The 13,537-nt window shown below is 42.7% G+C and overlaps 1 protein-coding gene across 2 annotated transcripts; it reads left to right on the top strand.

Annotated features, from left to right (window-relative positions):
- Nucleotides 1–3,246: 3,246 nt before the first annotated feature.
- LOC129776600 (dynein axonemal intermediate chain 3) lies at nucleotides 3,247–11,321 on the top strand. 2 transcript variants are annotated; one of them, XM_055782336.1, is made up of 4 exons: nucleotides 3,247–3,801; nucleotides 3,872–5,567; nucleotides 9,908–10,083; nucleotides 10,142–11,321. In XM_055782336.1, the coding sequence occupies exons 1-4, from the start codon at nucleotides 3,247–3,249 to the stop codon at nucleotides 11,033–11,035; spliced, it is 3,321 nt and encodes a 1,106-aa protein (XP_055638311.1). In that variant the 3' UTR covers nucleotides 11,036–11,321. The 2 variants fall into 2 exon arrangements, with proteins under 2 accessions (XP_055638311.1, XP_055638319.1); XM_055782344.1 differs by having other exon boundaries at nucleotides 3,257–3,801; nucleotides 3,872–5,540.
- The last annotated feature ends 2,216 nt before the right edge of the window (nucleotides 11,322–13,537 follow it).

Raw genomic sequence — 13,537 nt, 5'->3', positions numbered from 1 at the left:
TACACCTCATCATAAAATTATGTTGGAAAGTGTTTTCTAAGAGGATATTATCTTTCTCTGCCTGGGCCGTTTATTTGGCAAACTATACGAAAAGCTTCCATATGCTTTCATTTAAGTGTGTCTCCTGTTTCGCTTGCTCATATTGGCTCTAGCATACATATTATACAAATGATATATATATATGCTAGAGCTGTTGGGGAGTAGAACATTTTCTGTTATTTTTCGGCTCATTTAATGTAATAAATCGGGATGCCATAACATGTGCTAATAATTAACTTCGGGTGTACTTTGGCTGTAAGTTTCTAACGAAATCTAATATCGAAAAATCCTTTTAGGACAACATTTCTGAGGGCATACGCTTTCCAAAAATGCAACAACAAAAAAAAAATTCGACCGGGATCCCCCCTTAAGCTGCATTATAAGAACACATACTACGGATACAGTTGGAACAGTGTAGAGAAGCTATAGTGCAGGAGTGGCCAAAGCGTAGACGTAGCTTTTCCTAATCACCCGCCTGTCTGATATTTACACGTTGCTAAAATCCGTCATTTATTTTTAACTTTAAGAGGTATTATTAAATTATTTTTAAAATGGAATGTAGGAAATTATTTAAGTTTTCATAGAAAAATATCAAACAAATTAAAACAAATAATTGAAAAATTTGAATCATTTTTCCCAAAAATGTTTTTTTTATTCTGAAAAAAATAGATATTAATAACCCCTACAATTTCTAATAATTCAGCCATATATCGGAAGATGGGCACTTTTAAGGGAAATTTTTTTTACTATTAAGTTTTAATACTATTAATGTTGAACTCGTAACATTTTTATGTATAAATTAGCACGATTTACATGTTATGTAAAGTTTGTTTTATATAGAAACTTGTCAAGAACATGTAAAACGCGAGAATTTACACACAACAATGAGTCTTAGTGACCATTCTATCCTGGATTCCTCGAGAAGACGCACCACGCTAGATATGGGGTACAGACTAGGGGGGCGTTGCTGATTAATGGTCAGCTGCATCCCAATAGGAAGTATCCCGTGTCGGGCACAGGTACAGATCATTGAAGACAGCAACATCACAATTACGAAAACACTTGTAATACTAACCTCGAGCCAACCGCGAGTAATCGGTTACATATTACTAACATAGTTATAAGGCAAACATTGTCGAAATATTGAACTCCCGGCCCCGTCAGGTTGACGCCATATGAGCCTTAATAAAGATATATATTTTGGATAAAAAAAAAAAAATGTTATGAGTCAAACATTATTTTATAAGGAGTCTTCATAAAAAATGCCATGTATTCCAAAAACTATAAAAAGTAGGAAGTAAATGTCTTCGACAATAGTTCATATTTTAATAGGATCTAAAACTTTGTCCAATATGCCAAATCGCTATCTCAACATTAAACAAAATTAGGATTAGTAGTAATATTTCAAAGAAAAGGCGAAAAAGGGCTACGAATCTAGAAATCGTAAAACAAGGAAACTATTTAAGCTTTGCCCAAACAAACGATTGTTTTCATTTAAAATCCCGAGACTTTTTAGCCCATAGAATGAGATTTTTCATTTATAACGAGAGACGAACTAACATCTATGAGCATGGATCAATTGAAGCAGATTACGTCAAATTTCGGACAGAAGTATTCTTCAGATGTTGGAACAAAGGAACTTATATCAGAGGTAAAAGTGTTCAAGACACTGATGAAGGACCTATCCCCTGACTTGAACTTTTTGACCTCTTTAGGCATCTTGAACATTTTTCTTAAATATTCTCTCGAAGCATTTTATTCTAACATTGAGCCGGCGCTAAGAATTTTGCTGATGCTTTCAGTTACAGTGGCACCGTGCGAATGCAGTTTCAACAAACTTAAACTGATTAAAAATTATCTACGTTCTAAAATGAACCAAGCCCGACACAATGGCTTGGCAATTCATTCGATCGACACTAGCTAAGACCTTGATTTAGATGCAATTGTGGTAAAAACACAAGGTAAAAATTTGACTAGAGAATAAGTGAAACTGATATGATATTTCTAGCCTTCTGCTCAATAAACTGCTCAAAGTATAATAAGTAAGTAGTGAGTAGTTTCCACAAAATATCACAATCTAAAAACTAGTAAAAAATCGAAACAAATTGTACTTTTTGGGGTGCCATTTTCATAGTTTGCCGGGGGCGCTGTCTACCCTCACTACGCCACTGGGTGTCCGTATTTCCTATCATGTCCGTCTTTCCTGATATTTCCCCATAAATAATTTTTCATTAACACAAGATAAACCATAAGAAAATAGCCCATTAACACCATTCATACGTAATTAAAATAATGTTTAATTTCTGAAATGCCAGATTTTTTTTCGAAATTAAATTAATGTTGATTCTAGCAAATTTTGTTAATTGGCGATACTCCTTACATTGACCACCAAATGTAAGGATCGTGATTGCGAACGATTCGAAGATTTTCACATAACAGTCGATTTCGTTAGGATTGGAATATTTTTCCTGAACCCGTCGTTCACTATATGTGCAATCTCGTCTTAGTCCAAATGCTTTTTATGCAGCAAAATGATAAATTACCTCAAATATACAGGAAAGGTTAAAATATAATTCTTGTCATTTCATCAAACGATATCAGAAGGAGAACGCATTGTTTCATAAAGCGGCCCATAGACGTTCAATATTATGGCGCAATATTGGGGCCGGTGGTTTGTGCAATATCGTCTAGGGGCTTCAATATTCAATACTATTGATCAATAATATTGAACGTCTATGAGCCGCTTAAAGCCATAAAGCATGTTTTGTAGTGAAGTCTCTCACATTATCATCCTTGAACAACCCCACAAAAGGCTCAGGCACCACAAATTTTATCATTGTTCATTATATTAATGCAAAAATTATCCTTCTCCCTAAAATGTAACCCTTTTTTTGGTTCATGCACAAATGTTTCTTTCAGTTTCAGCCGAATATCCGACTGTCGGATATCCGGTTTCACTCCGCTCCATGAATATAGAATCGCACTATTTTTGGTTGATGAATAATAAACGGAATCACGTGGTTTTTCAAATTGCATATCCGTTTCTGAATGGTCTACCGGCCTCAAGCGCATCGGAAAACCACTTGTGGGAGCGAGAACGCGTTTTTGCGCAAGCGTATCATTGATTGGCAACGGTTGCCTAGGAGCAATTTTGCGTGTCCAGGTTGTTTGTGCATTTGTTCTGCAACGCTCAGTTCGTTACTGAAAATGAGTTTGATTTCTCAAATGAGCCATCTTAAATCCTCCGCTGGATTTGACGATGGAAAATCGGAAAAATCTGATCGATCAGACGATCACTTCGTGTTCGACTCATCGGAAGATGAAGAAATTTCAATGATATTCGGTTTCAAGGAAGATGAAGCACGCAATCGACTGCTCAGTTTCCCGAAAACCACGCGTCTGGTCATTAGTCCGGATCTTCAAGCGGAAATCGGGATGGAAATTGGGAAGGCAGTTAGTGTAGAGCACCCGTGGAAGGAAATCAAGAAAGAAGTTCTTGAGGATCACATTCCGGACAAAACAAAAGAGCAAAAACAACTTAAGGATAAGCTGAAGGAACTAAATCCGGGAAAGCTTATTCTGGTTGGATACCTGCCGGAACTGTCTACAGAAGAAGATACGTTTGTCGTTTTCGTGGACGATCGCGAAACGAAGGAAGCTAGTGATCTCATACGGCGAATTGAAGTACTTGAGCGGCATAAAGCACGAGGGGTTTTGAAAAAACGTCCCAGAAAATGGCAAGATCAGGGCAGCCATGCGAAGGTAACAATTTGCGTTTCATTATCAATAATATCCAATAAATTAATACAAAAATCTTTTTTTTTAATTTCAGGTTTTGTCTTTCATTCCAGTTCAGCGCACCAATATTGTTAATCTGGAAACCCAAAGCATATTTCCAGTCAAACGGTGCAGTTATGTGTTCACAAATCGCTTTGTGAAAGATGTTCGTGATGGTTATGTTGAGTTGGTCCCCGGCAAATTACGCTTCAACAATATTCAGCGTAAGCTTGTGGACTTTGCTGTCCAAATAGGTCCTCCCAAAGTTCACCAATATCAGCAGACGGATCCTACCTTTCCGACTAACGCGTGGTCTCAGTATCTATACGAGATCACAGATGAGGAGAGGGAAGCGGCCAATAAATCGACGGTTGCCACTGGAAATGATAATCAAGCGCCGAAGCCTAATAGCTATGTTCAGGAGTTACTCAATACACTGGAGTTCAATCAAGTTGACATGTATAAGAATGATTATCCTTGCATTTCGTATAAAAAAGTGCAGAAATATCAGACACCCATTGTGGAGGAATGCTTTTGCTTTTCTGATCGTGCAAAATGCGGAAAACGTTATGTGTCGGCTATCGATTGGCATCCTGTATTGTCTGGAATACTTGTAGCTGCATACAACTTCGAAACACTTTGCACTATCAAACACGACGGAGAATCGGACACGAACCCAATTGATCTTGTTAATCGGATTGTGTTTGAAAATTGTCCAGTACTGATGTGGTGCTTTGATGACACGCTCAACCCAAAATTGGAGCTAAGATCCGATCGAGAAGTTACAGCGCTGTCCTTTTGTCCGTATGATGGTAACCTGCTTCTGGGAGGACTAGTGACTGGACAAATTATTATTTGGGATCTGAGCAGGCAACTGGATAGAGTTGAGAGGGTTGAAGATATATCTCCCACCCAACTTCAGTACCGTCGAGAAATTAAAGCAATGATGGGATTGTTCAAGGACGAGGTTGATCGTACAGTGGAACCAGTTGCGATCAGTGCAATGGATAAATCTCCCAGAAGATCGATAACGGTTATTAAATGGCTGCCTCGGAACACTTATTGTGCCGGTACTGGGCAGATACGGGCTGTCGACGATAAACTGCACCGTTTTATTATGACTGCGTCGGTTGATGGTTCGGTCTGCTTCTGGGATTTGGACTTTAGTCCTCCAGCTTCAAAAACAACACAAACGTCCAAAACTGTTATGGATGGGAAGAAGTCTGCTTATCAACATCTAGATAACGCATTCCATCCAATATTCAGAGTAAAGTGTGAAACATCAGTTACCTCAATCTCAGTAGATGAGGCACTTTTTCAATATGTGCCGGATGAGATACCGAAAGAACTGTCTTCCAGAGTAGTTCATCGAGCCACATCGATAGCTGTTGAGTTTCGCATGAAAGTGGTATATGGGAGCCTAATGGGTGGAATTGCATGCGGCACCTGGCAGGGACATGATTTCGATCAAGGTACAGGAACCAACGAGGAGGCAATGAAGACTGACAAGACTTTTGCATCGATTCATGATGGTCCGGTGATTGCGGTTGAGAGAAATCCATTCTGCATGGATATATTCTTGTCCATCGGAGGACGCGTTTTGGCAGTGTGGAGTGAAAAATGTGTTAGCTCAGCGATATTTTGGAGAAAACGGAAGGCACGCCTGACGGCTGGTCGGTGGAGTTTGGATCGAGCGGCAGTTTTCTTCATTATTGACAGTAATGGTAATTTTGAGATTTGGGATTTAAGTGGTAAGTTTTGTTCTACACTGTATGCGGAAGTAGAAATAACTTCATTTTAATCAACTCGATCGTTCGACAGTAACTAAGAACCCCCGCAGACTGCAGACTTTTGTCGGTCGGACGACTTAATCAGTATGGAGGGATATGCATATGCGCACAATACACCGATTCAGTATCGACCGATAAATAAGTTTGATAGGCTTCCCGATTACATTCAAACTATTCTGTTGGTCAACTATCGGCCGTCCGTTTAATCAGTATTGACTAGCAACGATTGTTTATCGGATGATAGTTCAATTCGCTCTCCATTCGCTCTCAATTCGCTCTCCATTCGCTCTCAATTCGCTCTCAATTTTGGCATCCGACATACGTGCTGTACGAATCACTAAGAATGGGATGCGCCCAATGCTCTCGGAATCTCTTTTTGATTTTCCTTCTCCGTTGTCGAACACAAATTAAATACAGTGTTTCGAGAATATTCGGCCGACAGGCTAGTGTGCGCACTCTTCACTTTAGTTGGCTCGGTGTGCGCACTAGCAATCCAACCCGACCAAACTATCGACTGAAAAAAAGGCTGCAGTTTGCGGGGGCTCTAACGGAATGAAAATTTTATTTGTCTAAAATGAGTCATGGCTTACTACACTACAATACTTCTCCTCAAGCATTTAATCCTATGGCTCCACGAGTCCGATTCAGATTAACGAGGGTTAACGGTTTCGTGGGCCCATCAGCGAGTTGATCTTCACTACTGACGTAATCGATGTTGACCATTTCTCTCTCCAGCACATCTCGAATATAATGGTGCCTAATTGATATGCTTCGTTCTAAGGTTATATCTGCGAGCTTTAGGGACAGCGATCGTACTTTGCTTGTCACAGAGAATTTCGATAGGGCCAATTTCTTGAAACTGTGACATTAGACCTCTCTACCACGAGGCTTCCTGAACTGCTGCTGATAGGGTCATGTATTCAGCTTCACATATTGACAATGCAATCGCAGGCTGCCGCTGGCAGCATTAGAATCGCTGCATCCTGTAGCTTGAAGATGTAACTGCTCGTCGATTTTCTGTCGTCCAAATCTGCTGCCCAGTCCGCATTGCTATATCCAACAACTTCTTCATTATCATCCTACCTGTAAATCAGCTCTTTCGCGGTTCCACGGAGGTAACGGAACGGATGCTTCACAGCACTCCAGTGCTGCATTCCAGGTCGGAATTACGAGGGTAGTCCGATAAGTACTTAGCCTCATCGCCCGATGATGTCAGTATCGCAAGAGAGATTACTTATAGTGTAGTACATTCTTGTAAACGGATACTGTCAAAATTTCAGCCGAATCGGAATCGCTACTTTTCCAAAATTTTTGTACTTTTTTGTAGGCTAAGTACTTATCGGACTGCCCTCGTATATCGGCTCAGCTGATTCACGGCAAATAAAATGGCCAGTCGGGTACATTGGGCCAAATACATCAGACTACCGACTGCTTCCTGATACGGGATGTTGGCCATCTGGTTCGTCTCGTCAGGGGTCAGGGGTTCAGCTTATCAGACATCGTCGTCTTGCCTGGGTAAAAATTTACAATGTTGAACTTGCATTGCATTGTTTCAATCTATGCTACCTGATACAACGCAATAGTATCCTCGGTCCGGCTTATCCGAATTCCTAGGAAACTCATAGCTTCATCCAAGTCCTTCATCCGGAAGTTTTCATTCAAAAACACTATGACACTCTTAATCCAGTCTCCATTGGTCGAAAAAATCATCACGTCATCAACGTATACTGCCACGAATATCATCCGCCGGCCATCGATATGATGATAAACGCAGGGGTCGTAGTTCGCCTGTGTAAGGCCAAACTTCTTCAGCATCCAGTCCAGCTTGTTGTTCCAGACTTGACTTGACTGCTTGAGTCCGTACAACGCCTTGTTTAAGCAGCACACCATTCTGGGGATCCTCGAACATCGGGGACTGCTCCATATAGATCTCTTTATCCAGGTCTCCTTGCAGGAAAGCAGTGACGGCGTCTATCTGCTGGATTCGCAAATCGCACCTTGTTGCCAGTGCCTACAGGTATCGCAGCGAACTGTAGCGAACGACGAGGGAGTACGTTTCATCATAATCTATCCCCTTTCGCTGCGAAAAACCTTCAATCACCAACCTCGCCTTGTATCGGTCTATGTTTCTGCTCGAATCATGCGTAGTCTTCAAACACCTTGCATTTTATCGTCTTCCTGCCTTTTGGGAGTTCTGACAGGTACCGTTGCTGATCAGCGCATCGTACTCCTTCCGCATGTCTACTTTCCATTTCTCGGCATCAGAACGCGACAACGCTTCTTGTGGTGTAACAGGATCACTTGAGATGCCGTTCGCATCGTCGATCTACTAAGTTGCCATTCCGCTGAACTGGCCCGATCAAATTGGCTCCGGAACTTGCTCATCATCGGGTTGCAACACGTAGTCCTCGACACCCAGCCTGACCATCGTTCAAGTACTTCATCGATTCGCTTCTGATTCACGACCGTATGTTGGCCCTTCGTTGATGAATCGAACATCCCGGCTCATTCAGATCGAATAGATGGTAAACCTTGGTGTCTTAATCGAATTGTATTAGGATGCTAGTTTCCGATTTCACATCCCACTTGCGTCGTTCGACTTGGGTTCTAAAAATCCTGATTTGCGACTATTCCGGCTTCTTTCCCCTCCAAGGTTCTCCAGGTGTGATATTGTGACCTCGCGTTGGTGAACGATTGAGGAGGTACACTGACGTCGACACTGCTTCTGCCCAGAAAGATTTATTCAGTCTTGCTTCGAAAAGCATACACCTCGTACGTTCGATGATTGATCGATTCGCCCTCTCAGTCAGTTCATTCTGTTTCGGAGGGTAGCTTTTCGTGGTTTGATGACGAATTCCGAGCTTCACTAAATATTCAGAAAACCTTTGGTTGGTGTGCTTCAATCCATTGTCGGTCCGAGCAATCTTCAACTTGTGTCCAGCTTGCCGCTTCGCCATCACGTGGAATTTCCGGAACGTATCCAGAACTTTGCCCTCCGACTTCGATCGCAAAAAATATACGAACATCCGTCTGGACATGTTATCCACAAACACGATAAAATATTTGCTTTCTCCGATCGACTTGAACTCCATCGGGCCGCAGATATCCGAATGAACAACCTCCAACAGCTCCGATGCACGGGAACCTTTCTTACTAAACGGTTGACGGCTGTGCTTTCCCATCGCACATACAGCGCGGTCGCAAAATGGTTTTACCGATAGCTTCGATGCTCATCTCGCCTTTGTTTGCTGCAACAACGTTATCATTTGATTACTTCAACTCCTTCAATAGTACCTTCTTATGAGTCATGTGAACTGTTGCTCCGGAGTCGCAAAACCAATCGGTGTTGCTGTTGGGCTGTATCGATGACAGGATGACGCAGAAAGCTTCTTCCTTCTTACTTCCGCAATCCGTTGCGATGTACCCGAATTTCTTACCTGTATTTCGGACCCTTCGATTCCGTCTTCGGTTGGTTGGCCGGTTCCTGCTGCTTGTTGAATTCTCCACGTTTGCCTCTTGCCAGAAGTTCCGCATCCGACATTGGTATCTGCCGCTCCTGTAGTAGCTTTGTCTTGATCGCATCTCCTGTTATTGGGCTCCAGAGTTTTCCAGAGCCATAATCATTGGTCTGTACCCGTCAGGAAGACCACATCGCAGCAATCATCCGAAATTTTGAATCTCATTCCCTTGAGTTGGTGAGCCCTCGAAATTTCTTCGTTGAGCGTATTCAGACATCGACATACAGCTTCCTTGGTCTTCCTTCACTAGTTTCCGCAGAAGTCCTACTCGCCTAGGGAGTCCGGAATCTTCAAACGCTTTCTTCAGATTATCTCAGACTTGCGTTACAGTCGTCGCAGTCGTCGTTTCTCTACATGAACATAGTTCGTTGGTTCCAGCAGAAAGATAATTTTCGCTCTCGCTTTTCGATTCATGATAGGGTCTACAGCTTTGAAAGTTCCATCCATCCATTTTTCTCGGGCTTGACGGCCTCCCAGGGATCTTCAAGAACTTCCATGTCGTCTAATTTTCCCGTCCGTACAATCGCTCGATTTTTGGTAGGTTTGAAAAACCGTAGGATCCCAAATCATGTTTCCCCAAAACTTCCAGCTCTGAAACTTGACGTAGCCATTTCGAATCTTCAAAAACAGCGATTAATAGGCCCATAACCTATTGTAACCACTAGTGGAATCAACTTGATCGTTTCACAGTAACTAACGGAATGAAAATTTTATTTGTCTAAATTGAATCGTGGCTTACTTTACTACAATAAATTATTTTGCTTAATTTTGCTTAATTACTAGTGAGAATTGACATGCCGTGCCTGGTAACGAGTTTAGGTGGACACATGCTCTCCTATTTGTCGCAGCATAAGCTATCAGCTACGAAGAAGTTCCTTGCAGTGGCAGATTACAACAGTAATATAAGAATTTTGATAATTCCTAGCGCGTTTTCGGAGCCTTTTCCAAATGAAAAGAAGGTATTCTTACCTTTACTCAGAAAACTAGAGTTTCATACTCAATGCACATTATTTCCAGAAATTCCGGAAGTTCATCCAACATCAATTATCTTGCCGAGAGTTGCAGGACAAATGGATTCAAAACTACTATGAGGCTCACAAAGACAGTATCGATGCACAATTGAAAGCGAAGCGTGAAGCAAAGGAAATGGCAGAGCGAATGGAGGTGGAACAGAAGGAAAGAGATGAATTCTTGAAACGCCAAGCGATTGAAGAGGCAAAGAAAAAATCAATGCGAGATGCTGAGAAACGAGTCGACATGGCCAAACGCTCAGATGCTAGATGGAGGCATAAAAGTTATAAACGATTACTGCGCAGCATGATGGAGAGAAGAAACATTAATCCGGGACAGTTGGCGAAACAAATGCACCCAGAGAAAGAAATACGAAAATATAATGAAGAAAAACAGGTCGCAATTGCCGAAGATTTGGCACGAATCGAACAGGATTATGAAGAGGTTAAAGCTCAGCTTATACCGGTCAAGAAAGTAGTGGTAACCAGAACAGAACAGCTGAAGGAGAAAATACAGAAGTTTAAGGATGAGATAGCAGACTACACGCGAGTGGAGATAGAAGCGAGAGAGGTTCTGGAGAATTTTCAACTGCCACCGGTTGCGTGTTTCACGGATATTTTAATCAAGGGAAGACAAAGGAGGGATATAATTAATCGTGACTTGGGCGCTAATCTCGTACATTTAGAAAGTTATCAGCGTAAAAAAATGCAGAGGAAAGCGGATATTAGTGAGGGATATGCTGATGTCGAGAGCACAACCAGTGTTACGAGTCCTGATGCATTGCAACGGGCGCGTTCGGTTACATTTATTGATGATGTTCCACAGGGGCTCGTCGAACCTTTGGCTGGGGAGCAAGAACCTGAATCGGAACGTAAAAACACACCAATAACAGATGAATGAATCAAACATCGTAATCCAACTGAGCCTGATGCTAATGTGTGTAACAATATACAAATATAAAACAATTGAGATATGTATTACGTAAGTTATTAAGTCGACTTCATTGTCGGTTATAGATTCATTAGTCGAAGGCATAGATTTTAATTGCCGATTCTTTAAAAGCAGTCTCTCGTATATGCGACATATTCATCAACCTAGAAGTCACATATGATACGTTCGGCTGACTAGAGCTATTTACAACTCCAAGACTGAGAAAAAAGTCTTTATGCATGCAATTTGTGAAGAAAATATGGTGATGGACTTTAGCGAATAAGATTTGTAATATGATTTGAAATAAAAGAATGAAAATTAACATTTCTGTATCGAATAAATTTATTTAATTACAATGATACTACATACCATTAAGAGATTAGATCTTCTCCAGAATGTTTCGTCGAAAACCCCGATCCATAGCTGCAGTTCTCCAACCTCGGGCGGCACAAAGTCTTCCCAAGTCATGCTCGACCTGATCCAACCTCGCCAACAATCGCTGGGCTCCTCTACTTGCCCCCTCCGTATGCGATGCGAACACCATATTTGAGGGACTGCTGTCTGTCAATCCTGCAATATGTTCCGCCCATCGCACTCGTCCAAACTTGCCGACTTTCTGGATGCTGGGTTCGCCGTAGAGTTGCGCCAGTTCGTGGATCATTCTCCTTTTCCATAGTCTGTTTTCATGTGCAACGCCGTATATTGTTCTGAGCACTTGTCGTTCGAAAACACCGAAGTGTTAGTTAGTGCTCTTCAAACAGCGTCCATGCTTCGTGCTCATAGAAAATAGCCGGCCAAATCAGGGATATTTACGTGGTACAATTCGTACGAGGTCGAAGTCTGTCTGACCTTAGGGATTTGTGAAGTCCAGGGCGGGAACGACTTCCATTGACTATGCGTCAGCGAATTACATGGCTTTCGTTGTTGTCAGTTGCCTAGGTAGATAAACTAGTCGGTTACCTCGAGCGCGTCCCCAACTTTATTACTAAGAAAGACTTTGTTACTATCAGCCTTTTTTTACTATCATGTTTTGTATTTGCATGCGGGAAGGCGGCAAAGGCCATCAACGCGGTAACGAGGATCATGCCAAATATCTTTGGACCGAGCAGCGGCAAGAGGCGTCTCCGTCGACCCTGAGGTGCGATGGTCCTGCCTGGTTGGCGGCTCTGGAAACTCACCGAAATCGGAGCTGAACAGCACATCCCGACTCATGGCCAAGCGAGTCATAAGCGTTAAAGGACCAGTTCGACAGAAGCTGTGTGTGTATTCACCGGGATGATTTCCATCTGAACCTCTGGCCTGTCTTCCGTGCAACGGAGTGTAACCAGAGGTATCCGGAAAACGATGAGAGCGGAGTCACTGGACAAATGGCAGCAGAAATGGGATACGGCAGAGAACGGTAGATTTTTTTTCCAAAATATATATTTTTATCAAGGCTCATTTGGCGTTGGCCTGACGGGGCTGGGAGTTCAATATTTTGACAGTTTTTCTTATTATCTATGTTAGTAATATGTAACCGATTACTCGCGGTCGGCTCAAGGTTAGTATTCCAAGTGTTCTCGAAATTGGGATGTTGCTGTCTCCAATGCTCTGTACGTGTGCCCGACACGGGATACTTCCTATTGGGATGCAGCTGACCGTTAATCAGCAACGCCCCCCTAGTTTGTACCCCTTATCTAGCGTGGTGCGTCTTTCTCGACTCGAGGAATCCAGGATAGAATGGTCACTAGCCGGCGCAATCATCAGCTCGTGTAGAGTTGTCATGAGCGGTACAACCTTTGGCTCTTGTTGAATGATCAGTGGACTGCACAACCTTCGACCCGTGTATCTGTAAAGAGTTTTTTTTTTCAGACTTATCTCACTTCTTAACTAGGCGAACCTAGCCAGAATTTTCACCTGCCCCCGGGCTTCTGAATGCCAAAGGGGGACTAGGCTCTGCGGAATGCACGTATCTGCATGCTCGTGCTGTTTCAGTCCTGACCGAGAAATTGTCGGACAATCGCGCAGGTGCTAAGGATGACCGACTTTTGGATGCCGGCCAATTCCTTCTCCATATTCAACACCTTTAGCGCTTCCAGAAGTGTCTTCGGGACAATTCCAGTTCCAGAGAGAACGACTGGAACAATTCTTGGGACCTCCCTTAGCCCCCACAGTTCCTTGAGCTCCACGGCCAATGGTCGGTACTTGCAGATTTTGCGACCGTGGGTCTCCTCCAGATTCTGGTTCAGTGGAATAGCGACATCGATGATGGTGACTTTGCGGTCGCTCTTGTCGTAAACCATTATATCTGGGCGGTTGTGGTGGATCGAGAGGTCGGTCAGAACAGTGCGATCCCAGTACAGCTTGAAACGGTCATTTTCCAGGACAGGTGCAGGCAGGTACCGGTAGTTTGGTACGTTGTCTTCCAGTAGAGCACATTGGAGCGCCAGTTGTCGATGAACAATACGGGCCACGTTGTTGTGGCGCTCGGTG

Source organism: Toxorhynchites rutilus, chromosome 1, assembly GCF_029784135.1.
Source record: "Toxorhynchites rutilus septentrionalis strain SRP chromosome 1, ASM2978413v1, whole genome shotgun sequence".
NCBI classification, from domain to species: domain Eukaryota; kingdom Metazoa; phylum Arthropoda; class Insecta; order Diptera; family Culicidae; genus Toxorhynchites; species Toxorhynchites rutilus.
The sequence above is the reverse complement of the archived record's forward strand: the minus strand, read 5'-3'. Positions and strand labels throughout refer to the sequence as shown.